The sequence below is a fragment of the Sorghum bicolor genome, chromosome 7, assembly GCF_000003195.3.
Source record: "Sorghum bicolor cultivar BTx623 chromosome 7, Sorghum_bicolor_NCBIv3, whole genome shotgun sequence".
Lineage (NCBI taxonomy): Eukaryota > Viridiplantae > Streptophyta > Magnoliopsida > Poales > Poaceae > Sorghum > Sorghum bicolor.
The window spans coordinates 648,484-671,195 of NC_012876.2; the positions used below are offsets into that span (position 1 = coordinate 648,484).

General features: G+C 46.4%; 1 protein-coding gene and 2 pseudogenes across 1 annotated transcript; all 3 read right to left on the reverse strand.

The window, feature by feature from the left end:
- On the reverse strand, positions 2,879 to 4,653 carry LOC8068521. Its single transcript, XM_002444833.2, has one exon. It carries the CDS (start codon positions 4,579 to 4,581, stop codon positions 3,094 to 3,096), a length of 1,488 nt encoding a protein of 495 aa, XP_002444878.1. The 5' UTR covers positions 4,582 to 4,653; the 3' UTR covers positions 2,879 to 3,093.
- LOC110436979 lies at positions 9,576 to 19,622 on the reverse strand (annotated as a pseudogene).
- On the reverse strand, positions 19,811 to 21,376 carry LOC110436786 (annotated as a pseudogene).

A 22,712-nucleotide genomic window follows, 5' to 3' on the forward strand; every position in this document is an offset into this window, starting at 1 on the left:
TGATGCAGTCTGCCGGCGATTCCTCTGGTGTGGGAAAGATGGAGATGTGCGAGGCAGATGTATGGTTGCTTGGAAGACATGCACTCGGCCGAAGGAGCTCGGTGGACTCGGCATTCCAGACTTCAAATTGGTCAATGTGGCGTTCGAGGCGAAGTGGCTATGGCTACAGAGCACCGACACATCGCGGGCGTGGTCTGAGCTGCCATTGAAGCAATCCGCCGAGGCACGGGACTTCTTCAGAGCGTCAACAAGAACCATCATCGGGAACGGTCGGCGGACGCTGTTTTGGCTCGACAGTTGGCTCGACGGCGTGTCCATCAGGACGCTGGCGCCAACGCTCTTGACATTCGTCCCCAAGCGGATCGCCAACCGACTCACGGTCGCTGAGGCCTTGCCCGGCCGGCATTGGGTGCGCACCATCGGCGGTGGTGTGACGGCACCAGCGACAGTCGAATACCTGCGCTTATGGCACGCGGTCAGTGGAATCACCCTCAACGAAAACCAGGACCGGATGGTCTGGCGCTGGACCTCGGATGGCGGCTTCACCGTCCGTTTAGCCTACCGGGCGCTGCACCTTGGTTCTCATCCCATTCCGGGCTGCGTTCGCGTCTGGGAAGTTTGGGCGCCATTGCGAGTCAAGTTATTCCTCTGGCTAGCAATTAGACGACGACAATGGACGGCAGACAGGCGACGGCGCCATGGACTGGACGCGCGCAGCGCCTGCTACCTCTGCGATCAACAGGATGAAACAATCGACCACATCATCGTTGAGTGTCCATTTGCTCGGCAACTATGGGTCGAAGTTGCGGCAGCGCTGGGTTGCCAAATTTAGGAGCAGCCTGCAGGGGCCATTGTCGACTGGTGGGAGACCTGGCGAGGCTTATGGCCGCCGGAAGACGCCGGAGGAGCAGACTCCCTTTTCGTGCTGATCGCCTGGGAGTTATGGAAGGAGCGGAACGCTAGATGCTTCCGTGGAGCAAACACGCACCTCAGCGCGGTCAAGGACACGATCAAGCAACAGGCCGAACTATGGATCTTCGCAGGAGCCAAGAGGCTGGGGCGTCTAGTTCAGAGAATAGGCTAGACTATAGTAACACGTGAGGAGGAGCGTTCTTGCATATGTAAACTGCCTCGCTGTATTCAAACCTTCTCTCTTAATGAAAATACGCGAAAAAAATAAAGCCACGTCACGATATGGCTTACTTGTCTGGCTTCGGGTTGATGCATGCAACAACAGCTCAGCCATCCTCTTCTGCCGCCAGCCGGCCACTACTAGGCCATCAAGAGACGAGCCAAAGTAAAATCTCTGCTCCAAAGTAAAACTGACACAGCCTTCTATTATCGAGAATCCACCATGGACATTCCCAGATAATAGTACTACGCTAACGCATAACTGACTCCGTCTTGTTTAGTTGCAATTTTATTTTTTATTTTTTTTTTTTTGCAAAATGAGCACTATAGCAATTCCATTTGTATTTGATAATTATTATCTAATCACAGCAATTATTGGCTCTCTGTTTGGATACTCTAACTAAGTTAGAGGTTAGAGCATTCTCTAGCTCATGACTAGACCTCATCTAACTCTAACCAAAGAGGTGTTTGGATGCAGGAGTTAGATTGACAATAAATGTACTTTCCCATTCATTTGGCTCCTTTCTAGCTAGATTTGGTGTGGCCGGCTGTTGTATGGCCTCCTCCCGCTCACAAATGACATTGCTCCACATAGTACCTCACATGTCGTTTTGCCATTGCTAGCAGTGGGGCATTTTATCATTGCTCCGTATGGTACCTTGCGGGCTATTTTGCCATTGTTGAGAGGCGGCGACACGGTTGGAAGGCGGCGACGCGGCTTGGAGACGGTGGCGAGGCGAGCTGGGCGGCGACAGTGCTGGTAACCGGGTGGGGTCGTGGTTGGAAGGCATCGTGAGTAGGGATCCCGTGTGACACAACCAAACTCTTTTCCTGCGGGCCCCGCCTCAAATAGCCCCAAATAGCCTAAATAAGCACCTCTTTGGAGGATAGTTTTTTGGGTGGGTTAGATACAAATAACCCTAATCTAACCCTCATGTTTGGATACTTTAGGGCTATTTGAATCCCAAATAGCTAAATCTAACTCTAACCCATGGATCCAAACAGGGCCATTGAACTAACTAGGCTTAAAAAAATTATCTCGCAAATTGTAGACAAACTGTATAATTAGTTATTTTTTAAATTTATATTTAATGCTTCGTGCATGTGCCGCAAGATTCGATGTAACGGAGAATCTAAAAAAAAATTGCAAAAGTTTTTGGGAACTAAACAAGACCTGAACAGGCAGCATGTGAATATAACCACAGATCTATAGAGGCAATTTGCTTTGCTGATCAGGAGCCACCTCTATCCACAAAAGAGTATCATTGCTAAAAATTGTTTTTGTAGTAGTGAATATAACCAAAGATGTATGTGTGTATCAAGTTATATCACGTGAGGTAGGTTATCCCAAAAAAGTGAAATATATCAGTGTTGTAAAATATTCTCAATTTTTATGTCTTACTCAAAAAGTGCCTTCGATTTTGCGTCTCATCGCACGGCCCGCACGGGCTCGAGGACGCCCTTGTGTCAGTACGTGCACAAACAATGTTTTGACAATCTGATTATATTGTGAGTGCCTAATGAGGGGCGTTATCCACCGGTGTTCGAATCTGATATGATATCACACAAGAATTTCTAAGTTTTTTTTTTAACATAATCCCTTTTCTTTACATAAGTATGGACGTGGTGTTCTAATCTCTTTCTTTACATGTGTATCACTATTGAAGATTTGGAAACCACAGAGCGAGCTTTTTCTCTGGTACATCATCTGTTGCAAGCTTTCTATGAGAGCCAAACTAGCTAGACACTCATCAGTTATAAATTTCTGGCTTGAGGGTGGACAACGATTGTCTTATTGAATTGGCCGGATTGCGAAATAAAACACGTTGAAATCCTTTTGCATTACTTATTGTTCAACAAGCTAATTAAGTTTGTATATTTGAATCAGGACCTAATTTACAAAGATATATATATATATCATCCAGAGACGTACAGGTAGTAGCATGATGATGTATATATATATCATGACCTTGGCGGTTTCTCGAGCAGCGCGGAGAGGTAGACCTGGTCCTTGGACTTGAAGGAGACGACCCATCGGTGCTTCTTGTACCTGAACTGCAAGAACATGTACATGTAGTCATCGAGGTCCTTGCGCGCGCACGCGAACTTGTCGACCCACAGCAGTCCACCAGGGCGGAGCACACGGTCCCAGTCGAAGAGCACGAAGTCGAGCAGCTGCAGGTCCACCCACCCCTCCAGCAACCCCGCCGTGTGCACCAAATCCATGGTGTTGTCGAACAGCGGCAGCCTCTGGCTCATCGTCGCGTACAGCGGCACCAGCCCCCGCAGCGCCATCGTCTCCGCGAACGGTGCCCCCAGGTTCATCGCCGCCGACACCACCGTCACGCCCCGCTCCCGCATCCGCGCCGCGAAGCTGCCCGTGCCCACGCTCATGTCCAGCCCGATCCGCACCTCGCCGGGCTTCGCCGCCGCCAGCACGTCGTCGATTCGGAAGTCGGCCAGCAGGGACGACGCGGCGGCGGTGCGGTTGTTGGTCGACGTCGACGCGCCCACCACCCACCGCTGCTTCTCCCGGTCCATGTCGAAGCACCCCACGCACCGGTCGTAGCCGCGCCGCTGGTTCCTGGCCGACAGGCACCTGTAGCCACGGCAATGGTAGCGGCTCCACCGGACGTTGCCGTCGTCGGGCAGCGTCCAGAGCGACTCGTTGATGGGCAGCGGGCGATGGAAGAGCTTGGACGCCGGGACCAGGCACCGGCGGCGCGGCAGCGGGTCGCAGCCGCCCAGCATGAGGCGCTGCCCGAGGTCCCAGTCGTCGGGGCAGTGCGCGCCGACGTCGTAGCTCATGTACTCGTCGAGCTCTCGCCGCATCAGCACGCAGGCGTGGCCGATGGTGCTGTACGTCCGGTTCGTCCCGTACACGCTGGGCAGGCCGTCGCGGTTGCCCTTGGCCGTCAAGTACTTGCGCGTCTCCTCGGCGGTGAAGAAGTTGACGAGAGGGTCGACGGCCGGCGAGCCGTCGCCGTCGCCGTCGTCGGGGCGGGGGATGCGGATGAGGCGGAGGGCGATGTGGGCGCTGTAGAGCGGGTGGATGACCTCGTCCTCCAGGAACCGCCGGAACTCCGGCATGGTCATGTTCTCCTGCGGCTTCCGCCGGACCTTGCTCTTCTTGGTCTTCTTGGCGACCTTGAGCGCCGTCGCCTCCAGCTTGTCCTGGAGGTCGGCGAGCTGGACCAGCACGTCGTCGACGCGGTCCGCGAGTGCACGGATGTCGAAGCTGCTGGCGTAGCCTGCTGCCGTGTCGGTGTGGAACTTGGCGCAGTAGTGGGCAGGGTCGTCGACGACGTCGAGGCCCGGGAGGAGGCTGTGGGTGGTGTAGAAGCGGTGGAGGCTAGCCATGCTGATGAGGATGACGAACACGCCCATCCCCAGCTGCATCGCCGCCATGAGCCGCGTGAACCGGCACCGCGCCAAGCAGAAGCCCTCCATTATTTGTCCTCTCTGTGTGGAATTGTGATGTGACTTGTTGCCGTCTTGGACTCTAGCTAGCTTGGTACCAGAAATTAGTTCTCCACTGGATTGGAGAGAGAAATTAGCGTGGCAACTGAAAAGTGATCCAGTTCTGCTTAGGGTGCACTCCATTGTGAGGCTCAGATCTCCATGCTCATGCATGCATTGTTAATTTGTTTACCAGCCTACTCAACGCTGAAAAAGGGAGCTAGGAAGGAGTACAACATGAAGCAGTTCAAATGCATGGATTGTTGGTGGAGAAAGTTGACGACTGAGACCTTGTTTAGTTAGTTCACATCAAAAACCAATTTTTTGATGTTACTCATGCATGCTCTTAGGGTTGGTTGCTTAATCAAATTATTACTCAGTTCCTTTAGAGATCTAGTAATTAGCATGGCAACTGAAAAGTGATCAGTTCTGCTTAGGGTGCACTCCATTGTGAGGCTCAGATCTCCATGCATGCTCAGCCTACTCAACGCTGCAAACTCCATGGAAACCTGGGCCCTCGATCAGCGGCCGCGGCCTTGTCGCGCTCTCGCCGCACGCCTTTGGGCCGCGCGCTTCTGATCCTCCTTCTGGCGCGCAACTTGGTGTGCCCATTCCTCCACTTGATCGTGTACATCCCCTGCGGCAGGGAGCACATTTTGCACTTGAACTCGATCGACCTGAAGGTCGTCGACGTGGACCGCCCGCGTTCGCCGCCCCGGCCGCGCCCGCGACGTTCCCGGCCTAACTATGCACTGTGCTCGCTCGCCACTCACCATAACCCTGGCCTGGGGCTCAATCGCACTGGGAGCTGCTAAAGGGCTTGCTTGCCTCCGTAACATACCATAATGTTAAACTGTCTGAGTTTGGCCTAGCAAAAGTTTTGTTCGAATACTTGCAACTCTGGGACATGATTGACAATTCAAGTCTTGTTGGAATGAATACTTGCAACTCGGCAACTCGTGGTGTAAGTTTTAGATAGATAGACAAGTGAGAAGATCACAGATAGATGTACAAGAGCCATGACTGGAGCTTTGAGGTTTCACAACAGCAGGAGATCTGTATGTAAACTTAGGTAGGCCCTCATCTCATCAGTCTCCATGGCAAGCAAGAGATGTCCTGCTGTATTCAGAGAGTAGATGAACACAATTAGTAGATGTGGAGTAATTTTAGACTGCATTAAGCAAGTCGACACAACCTGGCAGGCAGGTTTCACCAGCCAGCAAGTCATCATGCGGTCAGGAGATGTCGCTTGAGGAATGCAAGCTAGCTGCACGGTGGACGTTGCATCAAAATTCCAGGACAATACAAGCCATAGGTACAAATTGGCATTGGCAGCTCCATCAGGTCTGTTGGAGTTTCACCTGTAAAGCTGTTGTTTGATATGTCTATATACAAGTGGTAGTCTAGGTTTCCTATACAGTCAGGTACTGGTCCAGTCAGTTGATTGTTGAATAAAACTAACGTCTCCAAGTTTTTGAGCTTAGATAACCAAGGAGGCATTTTCCCAGACAAAGAACAATCATTCATGGAAAAACCTGAAGATTCTCAAAACCTTGAGTTATATCATCCTCTGGCATGCATGACCTCATGCTTAAAGTTGAGTCCAATTAGCAAGCTGGTCAGGTTCCTGCAAATCCTAAGGATCTGAAATGCACTTGTGATATTTGTAAGGGGGGATAGGAATGAGAGGGACTTCATATTGCTGACTTTTTTTCTGAAAACTGGCCGTGGAACCTATTGGAGGATATATAGTCGTAGCTAGTGCAGTAAGATTTTTGCATGAGTAGATCCAAGATGCATTATGGAATTGTTCCAATGAATTTGTTCCCCATAAGATCTAAGGTTTTTAGATTGGGTTAGTTGGAGAAATTGACCTTGGTGAGTTCTCCACGGAAACTGTTGCTCTTGAGGTCGATAATTTGGAGTTTTATGCACTTGCTCAGAGTTTATGGGAGTTCCCCAGACATGTTGTCCAAACAAATCTCTTCCGGTCTGGTAAGCTCACCTATTGAATCTAGCATATCACCACTGAAATCATTCCCTTAAGGGTTACCAGATTTTTCAGCTTGCTGATGTCACCTATGGATCCTTCCAACTGATTATTTGGAAAAGGAGAGGTGTTCCAACAAGGCAATATGGAGAAGGTCATCTGGAAGAGTCCCACTGGGGTTGTTATCCCAACACTTAGAGATGTATTTCTTCAAAGGAGATGCCATGGGTTTCAAAAACCCATGGGTTGGTACTACACTTCCAGATCCATGCCCACAAACCCGCTGGGTCTAGCATTTGGCCCATTAACAAACCCATGGGTAGAGAAATTGACCCAAACTCTTACCCTAATAGAGTAAAAACCCATCGGGTTTCGGGTACCCATTGCCATCTCTAATTTAGCACAAGCAGGCTCTTTGTCCCATCCCTCGTGGTGGATGGAAACTGTTATGAAAACAAGTCGCTCGAGATGTTGAGTACCTTGAGAGGCCAGAGAGGGGTTGAATTAATATTGCAGTTGAAGCTGACATGAAGCACGATGATGGTACACGTCAATTCCAATGGTAGAACACCAGATGGCAAAATGTAGGATAGGTTGAGTCTCAGTAGGCCACTGAGATTGCTGAGGAATGGTGAGATTCCCCCCTCAAGGCTCCTAGATGCCAAGAAGACATTGTGACCATCTTGTCTCAACTGCAGGTGATACCCTCCTAAGTGCAGCAATCTGTGCCATTCTGCCATGACTTGGTGAGGCCACTGTCCTGCGAGAGCCCTGCGAGGAAGTGGAGGAGGGAGTTACACTCCTGCTCCGTGCAAGAACATGTCGGAGATGCCAAGAAGAGGAGCAGCAACTCGTGGGGAATCTGCTGCTGTATTTCATCAATGAGAAATGAGGAGTCCACATGTTTTTTTTTTTCTCAAGGAATCAGCATGGAAGCACAGAGAGTTTGTAAATTTAAATGAGTTTGGATGAAGAAAGAGCACACGAAGTACAAAAAGGAGCAGCTGCTGTCATCATTATTGATTTATCCATGTTATTTGACCTTCCTGGTCGTTTTCAACAAGAAAAATCTGGTCAAGCACCGGCTGCTGCAGGCACATCCTTGTCTGGATTTTACATCTGCTACAACACTTTGTAAGCTGATTTCCATGTGCGAAATGGTATGTAATACTAGGACTAGCCATCCATGATTGATTGCTTTTAAAAATGCTACAGCATGTCTTTTTATACTTTTTGTTTGGGATCACTTCTGTATCAGTTCCATTATAACAAATCTGCCTTACAGACAAAATCTTGAACGAAGGACACACCCCTTGGTGGGACAAATTGCACGCAATAATTCAAAGCGTCCATTGATGCGAGGGTATGAACATGGCTACAGAAGGGCAAGTGATGGAGGGCGAGAAGGTTTTTCAGATTAATGGATGAATCTATGCTGAGTGCTATGGTTCTTATTGACCGTTTGACAATTGAATTTTCCATTGTGCCGGCACCTGTGGATTTCTGGTGGACACTGGATGACAACGACCTGGTTTAAACGCATGTCGGACTCAGCTGGTGATTTCAGGCCGGCTTGTGTATCAAACTCACTAACTCAGTAAATATGTCAGAAAAAAATATCGCATACATTTTTTTCTACTTTTTTTTTTGGTAAAGCACCTTGTCTTGTAGGCTATACTAACGCGGGGCAGTACCAGGCCGAAAGCGATTTGGCTACTTTGATGGCTCTATTTGAACCTAAATATTAGGCAATAAATTTTTATCACACTTTTTGTTTATTTTCTGCACTACTATGCATAAATAAAATTATAATTACCTATGAATGCAATTCTTCACTGGTAAAACAGACATGACCAATTTTTGGACTTCAGAGTAAAAAAACATGTATTTATACGGTATATAATAAAGTCCAACACCAGAGGTTGCTAAATGAGTATGCTGAATATTCTGTACAAAATGATGCTGGTACCAGTTTTATTTTATTTTTTTTTCTCTAGGATGGAGACTGCTAAAAGGAAAATCAAAATGTTATCCTTTCCTCATGGCCTCACCAAAGAGGTCGTATTCCTTTCATACGTCGACGTTTCGCGTTTCCGTTTCATTTCCCCGCGCCGCACCGGCGAGCGGCGGCGCTGCGGCCGCACGGAGAGGAGAGCCAGCTGTGCGCCTACTGGGGTCAGCTGATCGCCGCTCTTGCCTTCTATTCGCTTGTTGTAGTGTGGGGTGATGTTATCGGGTGGGACTGCCCTGTACCCTCTACCTGATTCGCCACTTCATCAGTGATTTCGATGCGTTGAGAGATGTTCTTTCTGAGTAGATAGTATAGGTTTTAGCAGAGCGCTCAACTCTGATGTCGCAACTGCAGGCGGAGAATGTCTTGGTCGCGGATTTGGGGATGGGCCTTCACATTGGGAGGCAACATTTGCCGTTTCGGTGTTTGTGACTCCCTATTTGATTATCGCAATTTGTCGAGGATGCTGCTGCTTCTTTATCACTAGATACCTTTCCGGTTTGCATTTAGTTGGCAGTTTTGACACTGCAACTGTAGCCACAATAATGACCAAATCCTTTTTTTACACCAGAAATTCATGGGAACAAATCGAGGTGGAACTGAATAGTTTTCAATAACCTCTGGTTCAATCATGATTAGTCTTAACAATACAGGCTTGTTTCTCATGAATTTTTATGGACGGTTGTTCATGAGAGGGGGCTAGAGGTGAATTTAACAAAGTCTATCAGTCTGTTGAGCTGTACAAAAGGTAGCGTGATAAGTCAGCAGAACTAGTGCTTGTGAACCTATACATCTTATGCACTAAAAGCAAGGACATCTTATGCACTCAAGTACACTTATCATGCACATTACTCTGTATCCACTGTATTGTATTTGGGAAAGCTCTGTCTGGGAACTTCCAAACCAGAGGATGTATATTTCTTCTTCTTGCTTCTTACATATAAGTCCCTCTACAACACAATATTTACACCAACACACTGAAATTTATTGCATGTTCAGGTTGGCGGCTATGCTGTCCAGGAAGAGACTTTCCTGTATTATTGGCGTCATGGGTAGATTATGGTTGACACACTGGCAAGCAACAACACCTTCAACATTTGCTCCTCATACCCTATGCCCTGTAGTGCTGCATCCAGAACTTCAATATGTTTCCTTCCGATCTCATCTCCCATACCCACTCGACGAGTTCTTTTGACACAAACGAGATTGGAACGGGCAATTGGCATGTGAGTAGTTCAAGCAGGGCTACCCCAAAACTGTACATATCGCCTCTCAGGGTAGCCACCGAACCTTGCCCATACTCAGGTGGGATGTAACCAAGAGTGCCTAGCCTACTACTTCAGTTGTAACATGGGTTCTGTTGGGGAGGATCAATCTGGATAGCCCAAAATCTGCAATACAGGCTTTGAATTCTTTGTCCAGTAGGATGTTGCTGGACTTGATGTCACAGTGAACAATGTGAGGCTTTCATGTTGGAATGATCTCCCACCGATTAGGCCCAAAGGCCTAATCGGGCCTTGACCTGCGCCCTGATCGGGGGCGCCCAGCCCATCTATGGCTGGAGGGCCCCTGTCACACTGCGCTATAAATACAGGGTGGGGGCCGCCGGCTCTCAGTACGAGGTTAACCGTGAGCCGCCACTCCCACCGAAACCCTAATCCCGATCTGAGTAGGGGCGCAGCCAGTGACGGGAAGCCCTTTGCGCCGCCACTGCACTGCACCACCGTTTCTTCCCCGCCGGTCGCCACTGCACCACTAAGACTACATCGACCGTCGCTGCCTAGCGCAGATCCACCACTCAAGAGATGGCGGCGTCAGGATCCGGGTCCTCGACTGCACCTGCTCCTACCTCCTCGGATGGTATGAATCTCCTACCCTCCCCGGTACTAAATCCTACTACTATGAACTTGTTTATTCCGAAATGAAAGTTTAATCCCCACTGTTCTACTCCTAGTCGATCCCTAAGTTTAAACAATGGTATCAGACGCCTCACTAGAGTGTAGATCTAGTTCGGGGAAAAGAAATGATCAGATCCGATGCGGATCTAATCAAGAGACGGTTTGTTCTCAAATTGAAAAGAAAAAGAATCACTAACCCTAGCTCAATAAAGGAAAACGGTGGAATCTACCGGATTCCTGTCTGCTGCTCGTTTTGCGGCGCGAAGAGAAAACGGGAAAGGAGACTCACTTCTTTGGGGTTACCACCGAAGGACTGGCCAGGGCTCACCGCACGGCCTCACGGCCACTCGACGGCGGCGTGCTCAGCCGCGGGCGAGCACCCGCACCGGCGAGGAGCCACGTAGTCGCGCCATCGTCCCTGATCTGTCCTTGAGCCACCAACATAGCAAGGATTGGAAAAGGGGGAAAGAGAGAAAGGGAGAGGAACAGGGAGCGGCCGGATCTGGCCGGCGGCGGCCCTGCCACCGGCGGCCTCCTGCTGCCTTGGGCGGCTGCTGGGCAGAGGGGAGATAGAAAATGAAGTTAGGGTTTTTTGGGAGATGCTGGCGGTCGCTGCTTTTATTCTAGCGAAAATTATGGATGGCCGTCGGATCGAGACGGACGGCAGAGATCGGCCAGAGACCGCGATGGGCCACTTTGAGCCCATGCGGGATGGAGCTTTCCCGGCCCAGGCCCAGGTTGCGGCCTGGGACGCGCGGGGGGGGGGGGGGGCGTGCGCGCGGCTTTTGGGCCGCGTTTTTCTGTCTCTGGGCCGAAAGCGACAGCTAAAAAAAACAACCGCGCGCACGCTGCTGGGCCACGCTGCTGGGCCGCTGCGCGCGAGCTGCCGCGCAGGCCGCGCGTGGGCATGGGCCGAATTTGGCCCAACTGCACAGTCCACACAGTTTTTTCGTTTTTCTTTTTCCAGAAGCTATAATTGATGCATTTTGAATAATTTTGCATAGAATTTAATGCTTTTCTCTGTATATTTTTTGTCCAAAGATAATTATATTCAGAGAACAGTAAGGTTTTTGTATAGTTTCTGGAAAATCGAATTAAAAAGTTTATTAAAGTTTCCGCTGCGTACTTAAAGTTATTTATTCATTTTCATTATTAAATTCAAACCGATGGTAGATTTTAATTTTGAAAATTGGATAAATTTACAGAGTATTATAATATTGTTATCATTCTGACCAAAGTTGATTTATAGCAATATTATGATATTATTATGGTTTGTTCTCATGTATTAATTCTATTTCTGCCCAAAGGTGATGTAGAATTAGTGTAAAAAGGTTAAAATTGGATTATAATATTGTTATTATTCTAACCAAAGTTGATTAATAGCAATATTATAATGTTATTATGGTTTTTTGATATATATTAATTCTATTTCTGCCCAAAGGTGTTGTAGAATTAATGTAAAAGGATCAATTGTATGTTTTACTTTTGACCATAGTTGGAATTAAATCATGCAATTATTGTATTATGTTCTCACTTAATTTGAATGTGTTTCAGGAGTCTCCTTGATGGGATATATCAAAGATATTCCAGCCCTCAAAGGAGACAACTACACTGGATGGAAGGAAAAGATTGACCTGGCCTTCATCTTGGCTGAGGTCGACTGGGTCACCTACACACCATGTCCCACTGAGCTAGTGGAACCGGTGAGGGGAGCTGAAGGGACTTATGCTGCATGGGCAACAAGAGAAGAAAAGTATGCAAGTGACAGAATGATCTTTGATCTTCAAAAGAGACAGTGGGCCACTGCTAACAAGAAATGTCTAGCAGTGGTAAAGAACACAATTGATCCCTCCATAGTGGGGTCAATTGGAGAGTGTGACACTATTACAGAGTACCTTGAGAAAGTAAAGAGTCAGTTTCATGGCTCTTCAAAGACATGCTACTCAGCTGATTAAGCAGCTGATGACAGAAAGGTACTCTAGGCCTGGCAATGGCATTAGAGAACACATAGATGAACCATCTAAACAACAGGCTTAAGCCAATGGACTTAGAGCTCAAGGAAGAGTTCCTTGTTCATGTGGTTTTTGCTTCGTTGCCAAAGGAGTTTGACACCTTTGTTGTCAACTACAACATCCAGCCCGAGAAATGGAACCTGGAGCGTTGTATAGCGATGTGTGTTCAAGAGGAAGAGAGGATCAAGGCCGCCAATGGTGGCACCCTCAACTTTGTTAGAGATAACAAAAGAAAGAATGTCAATGCCAATGCCAGCTCTCCTTCAAAGGCAAAGGGCAAAGCACCCATGCATCAGCAGCCCCAGCAGAAAAAGGCCCACCCTCCAGGGAACAAAGATCTGTGTCACTACTGCCACAAAGAGGGGCATTTCAAACATGATTGCCCTAAATGGTTAAAGATGATAATGGAAAAGAATGGTGAGAACATTATTACTTTTGTAAATGAATCTCTTTATGTACAATATGCAAAATCTACTTGGTGGATTGACTCAGGGGCAACTGTTCATGTTGCAAATTCTTTACAGGGATTCCGTTCGACGCGGACTACGCAAAGAAAAGAAAGACAAATTAAAGTGGCAAATGGAGTCCAGGTGGACGTGGAAGCTGTTGGCGATGTTTCTTTAGAACTTGCTAATAGTTTTATTGTTTTGCTTAGAGATGTTCTTTATGTTCCGTCTTTACAGAGAAACTTAATAAGTGTGTCTTGTTTAGACAATGATGGTTATGGCTGCCATTTTGGTAATGGCAAGTGTGAGATTTTCTGTAATAATGACAGTGTTGGTATTGCTTTTTTAAAGCAAGATCTTTATTTGTTATCACTTCGTGAATGTGTTAATTCCGTATGTGATGTGATTGATAACGTATCCACGTCTGCGGTTTCCAATAGGAAAAGGAAGAGAACTCAAGATGCCTCATCGAAATTATGGCACTGTCGTTTAGGCCATATTTTGAGGGGGAGATTAGAAAGACTAGTGAAGAATGACATTCTTCCTCCATTAGAGTTCTCGGATTTAGACCAATGTAGAGAATGCATTAAAGGAAAGTACATAAAGAAAATTAAAAAGGATGCTAAAAGAAGCACAGGAATACTACAAATAATTCATACAGACATTTGTGGTCCCTTTCCTGTGAAAAGCGTGGATGGCTATGATTCATTTATAACATTCACAGATGATTACTCCCGCTATGGCTACATTTATCCAATTAAAGAAAGAACAGAAGCATTGGATAAATTTAAAATATTTAAGGCTGAAGTTGAAAATCAGCATAATTTAAAGATAAAGATAGTCCGATCCGACCGCGGGGGGAGTACTACGGTCGGCACACCCCATATGGCCAAATTCCTGGACCTTTTGCAAGGTTTTTACAGGAAAATGGTATAGTAGCCCAGTACTCCACACCGGGCGAACCTCAGCAGAATGGAGTAGCTGAAAGACACAACCGTACCCTAATGGATATGGTGCGTAGCATGATGAGTTATTCCACACTACCATTGAGTTTATGGATGGAGGCTTTAAAACCCGCCATTTATATTCTCAATAGAGTACCAAGCAAGTCGGTGCCCAAAACACCGTATGAAACGTGGACAGGAAGAGTGCCCTCACTAAATCACTTGCGTGTCTGGGGGAGTCCTGCTGAGGCTAAAGTATTTAACCCAAATAATGGGAAACTAGATCCAAAACAGTGAGTTGCCATTTTATTGGCTATATTGAAAGGTCAAAAGGCTATCGTTTCTACTGCCCACATAGATACACAAAGTTTGTAGAAAACGAGGCATGCAGTTTTCTTAGAGAATGAAATGATTAGGGGGAGCATGGTAGTCGACAAATAGATATGAAGAGAAGCGGGTATGTGTGCCCACTCCGATGATTCAGGATCCATTTTTTGAATTACCTGTTCCTGTTGCACCAACAGTGCCTGCCACTGTAGTGCCAACACCTGTTGTTAGTTCTCCTGTGGCAACGATGGATGAACATGAGGAACCTGTCCTTCAGGATCCCGTGCAACCACCACCTGTTGTCCAGGAGGAAGAACAACAGCCCCAAGAGGCACCCACAAATGAGACTCTTAGGAGATCTCAAAGAGTTAGAAGATCAACCATTCCGGATGATTATGAGGTGTATAACATAGAAGAAGCTCAAATGGAGGGTGATCCCACCTCATTTGAAGAAGCCATGAGAAGCGATCATTCATCAAAGTGGCTTAAAGCCATGGAAGATAAAATGGAATCAATGAGGACCAACGAAGTTTGGGACTTAGAACCTATTCCTAAAGGAGCCAAAATAGTAGGCTGTAAATGGGTCTACAAGACTAAATGTGACTCTCAAGGGAATATTGAAAGGTATAAAGCGCGACTTGTGGCGAAAGGTTTCACACAAAGGGAGAGAATTGATTACAATGAGACATTTTCTCCAGTCTCATGTAAAGATTCCTTCAGAATCATAATGGCTTTAGTAGCACACTATGATTTAGAGTTGCATCAGAAGGATGTAAAGACGGTGTTCCTAAATGGGGATTTGGAGGAAAATGTTTACATGGCACAACCGAAAGGTTTTGTCATGGAAGGCAAAGAACAGATGGGATGCCGCTTAAAGAAATCGATCTATGGGTTGAAGCAAGCTTCAAGACAGTGGTACTTGAAGTTTGACAAAACCATAAAGCATTGTGGGTTTAAAGAAAACATTGAGGACAATTGTGTATATTCAAAGTTTAAGAATGGAAAGTTTATCTTCCTAATCTTGTATGTGGATGATATCTTACTTGCTAGTAGTCATATCAGTCTACTACTAGAGACAAAGAAGTTTTTGTCCTCAAAGTTTGACATGAAAGATCTTGGTGAAGCTTCTTTTGTTCTGGGCATAGAAATTCACCGAGATAGAGAAAAAGGGTACTAGGACTGTCACAAAAGACATATATAGAAAAGATTCTAAAGAAATATAATATGCACAAATGTAGTGCATCACCTGCACCCATCGTCAAGGGCGACAGATATGGGGATTTTCAATGCCCCAGGAACCAATTCGAGCTCGATCAAATGAAAGTGGTTCCATATGCTTCTACTGTCGGAAGCTTACAGTATGCTCAAGTCTGTACGCGCCCTGACTTAGCGTTTGTTACCGGGTTACTTGGCAGATTTCAAAGCAATCCAGGACAGGAACACTGGAAATTGGTAAAGAAAGTCTTGCGTTATTTGCAAGGGACAAAAGGCCTCATGCTGACGTATAGAAGATCAGAATCCTTGCACATAGAAGGGTACTCAGATTCTGATTATGCAGGAGATGATAGAAAATTCACTTCTGGATATGTCTTCACTCTCGCAGGTGAACTGGTTAAAGAAGTTCCTACCCGGTTTAAAGGTGGTCGACAGCATAGATAAACCACTAAAGTTATACTGCGATAATAATCCAGCAGTACAGTATGCTCACAACAATAGGTCAAGTGGTGCTGTCAAACATATTGACATAAAGTATTATGTTGTGAAGGATAAAGTTCGGGATCAAATCATAAGTCTTGAGCACATAAGGACTGAAAAGATGCTCGCGGATCCGCTTACAAAAGGCTTACCACCCAATGTGTTTAGAGAACACGTAGCCGGCATGGGTTTAAGGGAAAGCCTATGATTCCTGAACTATAAATGGCCCAAAGTTAAAGTTACTGTTTCATATCAGAGACCTGCATTGTAGTTGCCAAATCTATCGGCGATAGACTGTGACGATGAAGCATGCTCTATGCACTCATCTGTGATGGAACGAGTAAAAAGTAAAGTGTTTAAAGTTAAAGTTTAAAGGTTAAAGAAAGGTTGAGATCAAGGGAGAGAATGTTGGAATGATCTCCCACCGATTAGGCCCAAAGGCCTAATCGGGCCTTGACCTGCGCCCTGATCGGGGGCGCCCAGCCCATCTATGGCTGGAGGGCCCCTGTCACACTGCGCTATAAATACAGGGTGGGGGCCGCCGGCTCTCAGTACGAGGTTAACCGTGAGCCGCCACTCCCACCGAAACCCTAATCCCGATCTGAGTAGGGGCGCAGCCAGTGACGGGCAGCCCTCTGCGCCGCCACTGCACTGCACCACCGTTTCTTCCCCGCCGGTCGCCACTGCACCACTGAGACTACATCGACCGTCGCTGCCTAGCGCAGATCCACCACTCAAGAGATGGCGGCGTCCGGATCCTCGACTGCACCTGCTCCTACCTCCTCGGTTGGTATGAATCTCCTACCCTCCCCGGTACTAAATCCTACTACTATGAATTTGTTTATTCCGAAATGAAAGTTTAATCCCCACTGTTCTACTCCTAGTCGATCCCTAAGTTTAAACATTTCACACATTGTGGATGCATGTGACAGACCCTGGCTTGCTCCTTGTGCCATCTTTAACCTCCTCGCCGATCAAGAAATGAATTTGCATCATCATCCCTGTCGTGGAGCCAATCATCCAAGCTGCCATTCTCCATGTAGAAATATATGAGGAACCTTGAATCTCCCCCTGGATGCAATAGCCCTAGAGTGGCATGAGATTGTCATGCTGCGCCATGGAGAGTGCATCAACTTCTGCATAGAATTCCCTATCCATCAGACACATTTCACAGCTAAGTTTCTTTATGGCGACCTTGGAGCCATCAGATAATGCAGCTTTGTAGACTAGCCAGTAACCTCCACAGCCTATTGATATTCTCCTTGCTATATAGTTATTTGTAGCCTTCACCAGGTCAGTGAATGTGAGCTTATTTGGTTCTCCCTTGCCTCGTGAAACCATCACCATGGATTGCTCTGAGTTGAGGTTGGATGGCATTCCTCGTATGACATTCTCATTGTTGCTCCTGTTTTTGTTCATGCAATGTGTAGTCCCGAAGAAGAAAAAGAAGCAAGCTAGCAAGAATAGAATGGCAATCCCTCCAAAAGTTATGCCAAATGCAAGCACAAAGATAGCTTATAGCTTTTTTGTTTTGCCACTTCTTGGAGCCCAATGTTGTTTTACCTGAACTACAGTGATTTGCAAGCATTGGACCACACAATTTTGGGTTTCTGTAAAAGCTAGAGTTTGGAAATGTGCTAAGCTGGCCTAAAGTTGGAATTAGAGCCTTCTAGGTCGAAACATTGAATTGAGAAAGGAACTGTGGACCCTTCAGTGCATCTGGAATTGTAGCAGTGAGATTATTGCTTGATAAGTTGAGCGCCTGCAGATTTGTGAGGTTGCTGATTGGTTGAGGGATCTCTCCATATAGTTTGTTGGAGCTCAAATTGACTGAAAGGAGTGCTTTTAACTGACCAATCTATTTTGGGATGGTGCCAGTGAAGTTGCTGTTGCGTAGATTTAGCTCGTTAGGGAAAGCATTGGGAATGCGGTATTGAATTGATGGATCCTTATAAACAGCCAGCTCAAAAACCTTTGGTGCAACATTGTCTGTTTTTAGCATTTGCAGATCCGTTAATGCTGTTGAAATTTGTCCTGTAAGGGTGTTGCTTGATAAATCTACATAGAAGAGGGAGTTTAGGTTGTTGATCCAGTCAGGTATTGGTCCGTTTAGTTTATTGTTATATAAAAATGGTTTCTCCAAATTTGTGAGCTTTGCTAACCATTGGGGTATCTTTCCAAAATCCAGACAATGAACAATTTCATGGAAAGGACCTGGAGTTTCTCAAAACCAAACACGGGGGGGGGGGGGGGGGGGGGGAGCCCTGTTCGCAAAAAAAAAAAGTTTCTCAAAACCATCAATTGTTTCATCCTCAGTTGTACCCAATTAGCAAGGTGGTTAGGTTCCTGCAACTGCTAAGGATTTGAAGTGCAGCTGTGATATTTGTAAGGTTGATGTCAACAAGTGATACGAATGAGAGAAACTTGAGACTGCTAATTCTTTCTGACAACTGGCCATGGAAGTTATTTGCAGATAGCCACAGTGCAGTTAGATTGCTGAATGAATACATATGCTCTGGGATTATTCCAGCAAAGTTGTTCCACACATGATCCAAGGTTTTTAGATTGGGCAAGTTGGAGAAATCAACCTTGGTGAGTTCTCCACAGAAATTGTTGTTCTTGAGGTCGATGGTTATAAGATTTCAGCAATTGCTAAGAGTTGTTGGAAGGTCCCTAGACATGTGATTGTAGTCCAAATGAATCTCCTCCAGTCTCTCGATCTCACCTATAGAATCTGGGATATTGCCACCAAATTCATTCCCTCCAAACTCTAGGGTCACCAGATTAATGAGTTTGCTGATACTACTACTGAGTGATCCTTCCAATTGATTTTTTGGAAAAGAGAGGTGCTCCAACATGGTAATTTTGAAGAGCTCATCCAGAAGAGTCCCACTGAAGTAGTTATGCCCAGCATTAAGAGATGTCATCATGGAACAATTGCCAAGGCCTGGAGGGATACTTCTGCTGAACTGATTGTAGCTGAAGTCAAGCATAGCAAAGGATGGTGCACTGACACAAAGCACAGTTGGTATAGGCCCAATAAAACTGTTGTTGCTAGCGTTGAGTGCAACCAGATTTTTCATGACCTCCCATTTACTCGATGGAAACTGCCCTGTAAACAAGTTACTTGAGATGTTCAGTATCTGCAGAGGCCGCACAGAGCTTAGAGATGGCTGATCTTGCAGGTCTCCACTGAGTTGGTTGAAACTGCGTCAAGCACAGTGATGCTGTTGGACAACACCAATACCAGCGGTAGGCCACCAGACAACAAATTATAGATAGATTGAGGTGCAACAAGCGCATGTGCCCCAATTGTATTTTGTGTACATATAAGATCCTCCACTAGTTGTGATTATTCATTATTACCACTGACTATTTATAAGTTTCTTTCTAGAATGCTATATTTGAGTTTTCCAAAATCTGCAAAAAAAAAAAATCATCTAGTTCATAGTGAGATATTGTGGAAATAGTATCTTGTCATGTAATTTCTTAGCTTATTTGGCCTTTTGTTTAGTTCCCAAAAAAATTTGCAAAATATTTCAGATTCTCCGTCACATCGAATCTTGCGGCACATGCATGAAGAACTAAATATAGATAAAAATAACTAATTGCATAGTTTGTCTGTAATTTACGAGACGAATCTTTTGAGCCTAATTAGTCTGATTGGACAATGTTTATCACATACAAACGAAAGTGCTACAGTATCCATTTTACACAAAAAACGGAACTAAACAAGGCCATGATTAAAGTCAAAACCAAAATTCCTTAACAAAGTACGTGCTCAAAATTCCTTAATAAAAAGAGGCGGATGCAATGTGTCATCGACCCATCTTTGCACTGCAACGTATTCAGAATAGTAAAATCCCCAAAACATTTGATCTTATGATAACAGAAGACTTCAAAAGTAGACAATATATTTTGTGCAAATCGTATACATATATTTTGGTGCCGTCTCAAACCACTACCTCCGGAGGGAAAAGCCAGGTTAGCCAGTCACTATCCTCCAATTTGCATTGCCATGGCCACCCAAATGCAATATTACAAGTAGTGCAAGACGTCATGTCATATGCATCGTCCACAAGTTGTGGTAGATAATACACGAAGCCCTCCCGAATGTCTCCGTGCGCTTGCGTGCACTTGCTGTAGGATTGACCAAGGAAAAGTGCCTCTCCTTTGGGTAGCCCATCAGAGGCAGCCCACTTGCCCTTGTTGAGATTCGCTTTCAAGACTTGGACATTGTGAGTGTAGCTGTGAGAATATGGAGATAATAGATACCGGTGCCTCACCAGGAGCAACTCCCCGGTCCTTGACTTGACAAGGTATCGGCCGATGACTATCTCATCCTTGGGTTCATAGGGCACCTCCCTGTTATACCTCTCCTCAAACGCCTCGTCATACACCTCACGCTCCACATTGTTCGGTATCAGGTCATCGCCATTCAAGATATCCTCCAATGCTTGGTCTGCTAGCTCATCATCATCTGACTCCTCGTCCTCGTTTATATCCTCCTCCTCGAGGTATCCCTCATCGGCGCTGTTGTCATTCTCTTCTTGATTAGGTTCCTCTACGTCATCATCTGAATCTTCGTCGTCCTCATTGCAATCTGACACATCTCCGCCACCATTATTATGTTCATCTTCGGCAGCCCCCTTATCACTTATTTCAACTACGTGTTCAGGCCAGTACCATGGAAATTCACCATAGTAATACCTTGACAACGGGTTCTTGATGACTAGTTCAATCCTGGTAACATTAGGCCGGCCATCCTCATCATCCTCACTAAGGTGGAAGGCGAGGAGTTCCTCACCCGAGGTGATCCCATAAAGCGTGTCTCCAAGGAACACGACATCAATGATCCTATAGTCGGGTAGTACAAACGTACCCTTTTCACGACGGCATAAGATAATGTTGTAGTTGCAGTTGTTGGTGGTGACGGCGATGAAATCGTCTGGAGCCGGCGAACGCATGAGCACCTTACGAATGGTGAAGGTCTCGGCCATGTAGCCGACGACGGCGTCTAGCTCGGGGAGCGGCACGGTGAGGTTGCTGAAGGGGTTGTGCAGGAGGTAGGTGTGGTTGTGCTTCACGTTGCGCCTGGCGTAGACGAGAGGCTCCCCCGTGTCCGGATCGCACGCAGCTGTGTCCGGAAAGGTTGCGCGCCGGACGACGTCGTCCGTGCAGTCGATCGCGAGCCAGCAGTCGTGGGCGGCGCCGAGGCAGGTCGCGTCGTCGGGGAGCCCCGGGATGGAGAAGCAGGCTGCGCCCACGCCGGCGGTGCAGAACGTGCCGCCCGGGAACACGATCCACGGGAGGTGGCTGGGGAGCTGGCGCGCGGCGGAGCGCCATGCGCGGCAGACGGCGGCGAAGCGGGCGCGGTCGGCCGGCCGGGAACGGCAGGCGCGCGATGACACCGTCCAGGACATCGAACGGGAGATCAGCCCACCCTGCTGGGGTGTACGCCATCGGCAACGTACTCGTACGGTTGATTTGCCCGGTTACGTACGTGTGTTGTCGTGCGGATCGAGATTATTGTGCGATGATATCGATGCATCTATAGGGTATATATTGTTTGTGTGCGCTAGCTCTTTGATTTCTCGATCCTAGTCAGAAACGAACTGGTGATTTCAGTCACGATGACATCGAGTCCGATCCGATCTGCATCTGGAGTTCAGCTGTACCTGCGTGGTGGGCGGGGTGGCCTGCGGCGAGGACACCAAGAGAGGCGGTGGCCGCTGAGTATGGGTTCAGGGGCGGCCAAGTTAATTGCCACCGAGCCGGTGGTGATAAACTCTTGAGTCGTTGGAAGGTAAACAATAACAAACAAGATAGACTCACAAACCTCTTTCAAAAGACATTTTTCAGAAAGAATGGCAAAACCACAATTTTTGTTAGACGAAGAAAGAAAAAAAAAATGTGATCGATCAGTTTTTAAATGAAAATTGGGCCCAAAACCATATAACTAAGGAAAATGTTTCAGTCATCCTTTGCAACTTTGGTACAACAACTGGCTAACTACTTGTTCCACTTAGGCCTTGTTTAGTTCCCGAAATGAAAAGTTTTCGACTCTTGTAGCACTTTCGTTTGTTTGTGGTAAATATTATCCAATCATGAACTAACTAGGATCAAAAGATTCGTCTCGTGATTTACAGTCAAACTGTGTAATTAGTTTTTATTTTCGTTTATATTTAATGTTTCATGCATGTGCTACAAGATTCGATGTGACAGGGAATCTTGAAAACTTTTTGGTTTTTGGGTGAACTAAATAAGGCCTTAGGGCCTGTTTAGATTGGGGATAAAAAAATTTTAGGTGTCACATCGGATGTGTCGGAAGGATGTCGGGAGGGTTTTTTAGAAACTAATAAAAAAACAAATTACATAGCTCGTCAGGAAACTGCAAGACAAATTTATTAAGCATAATTAATCTGTCATTAGCATATATGGGTACTGTAGCACTTAAGGCTAATCATGGAGTAAGTAGGCTTAAAAGATTTGTCTCGCGATTCTCAACTAAACTGTGTAATTAGTTTATTTTTTTATCTACATTTAATGTTACATGCATATGTCCAAAGATTCGATGGGATGGATGAAAAAATTTTGGGTGGGGAACTAAACAGGGCCTTACTCGAACCCAACTAACAACTAGCAAAAACTGAAGAAAACACATGACGACCTGTCGAATGATGCCAAACATCACAACTTGAGACACCACCATGGCTAAAACGGCAAGGAACAACTGTCGAACCAAGCAATGCCTCCAAGGAGAAAACAATGCTAAAAACACAGATAAAGTAGCCCACGA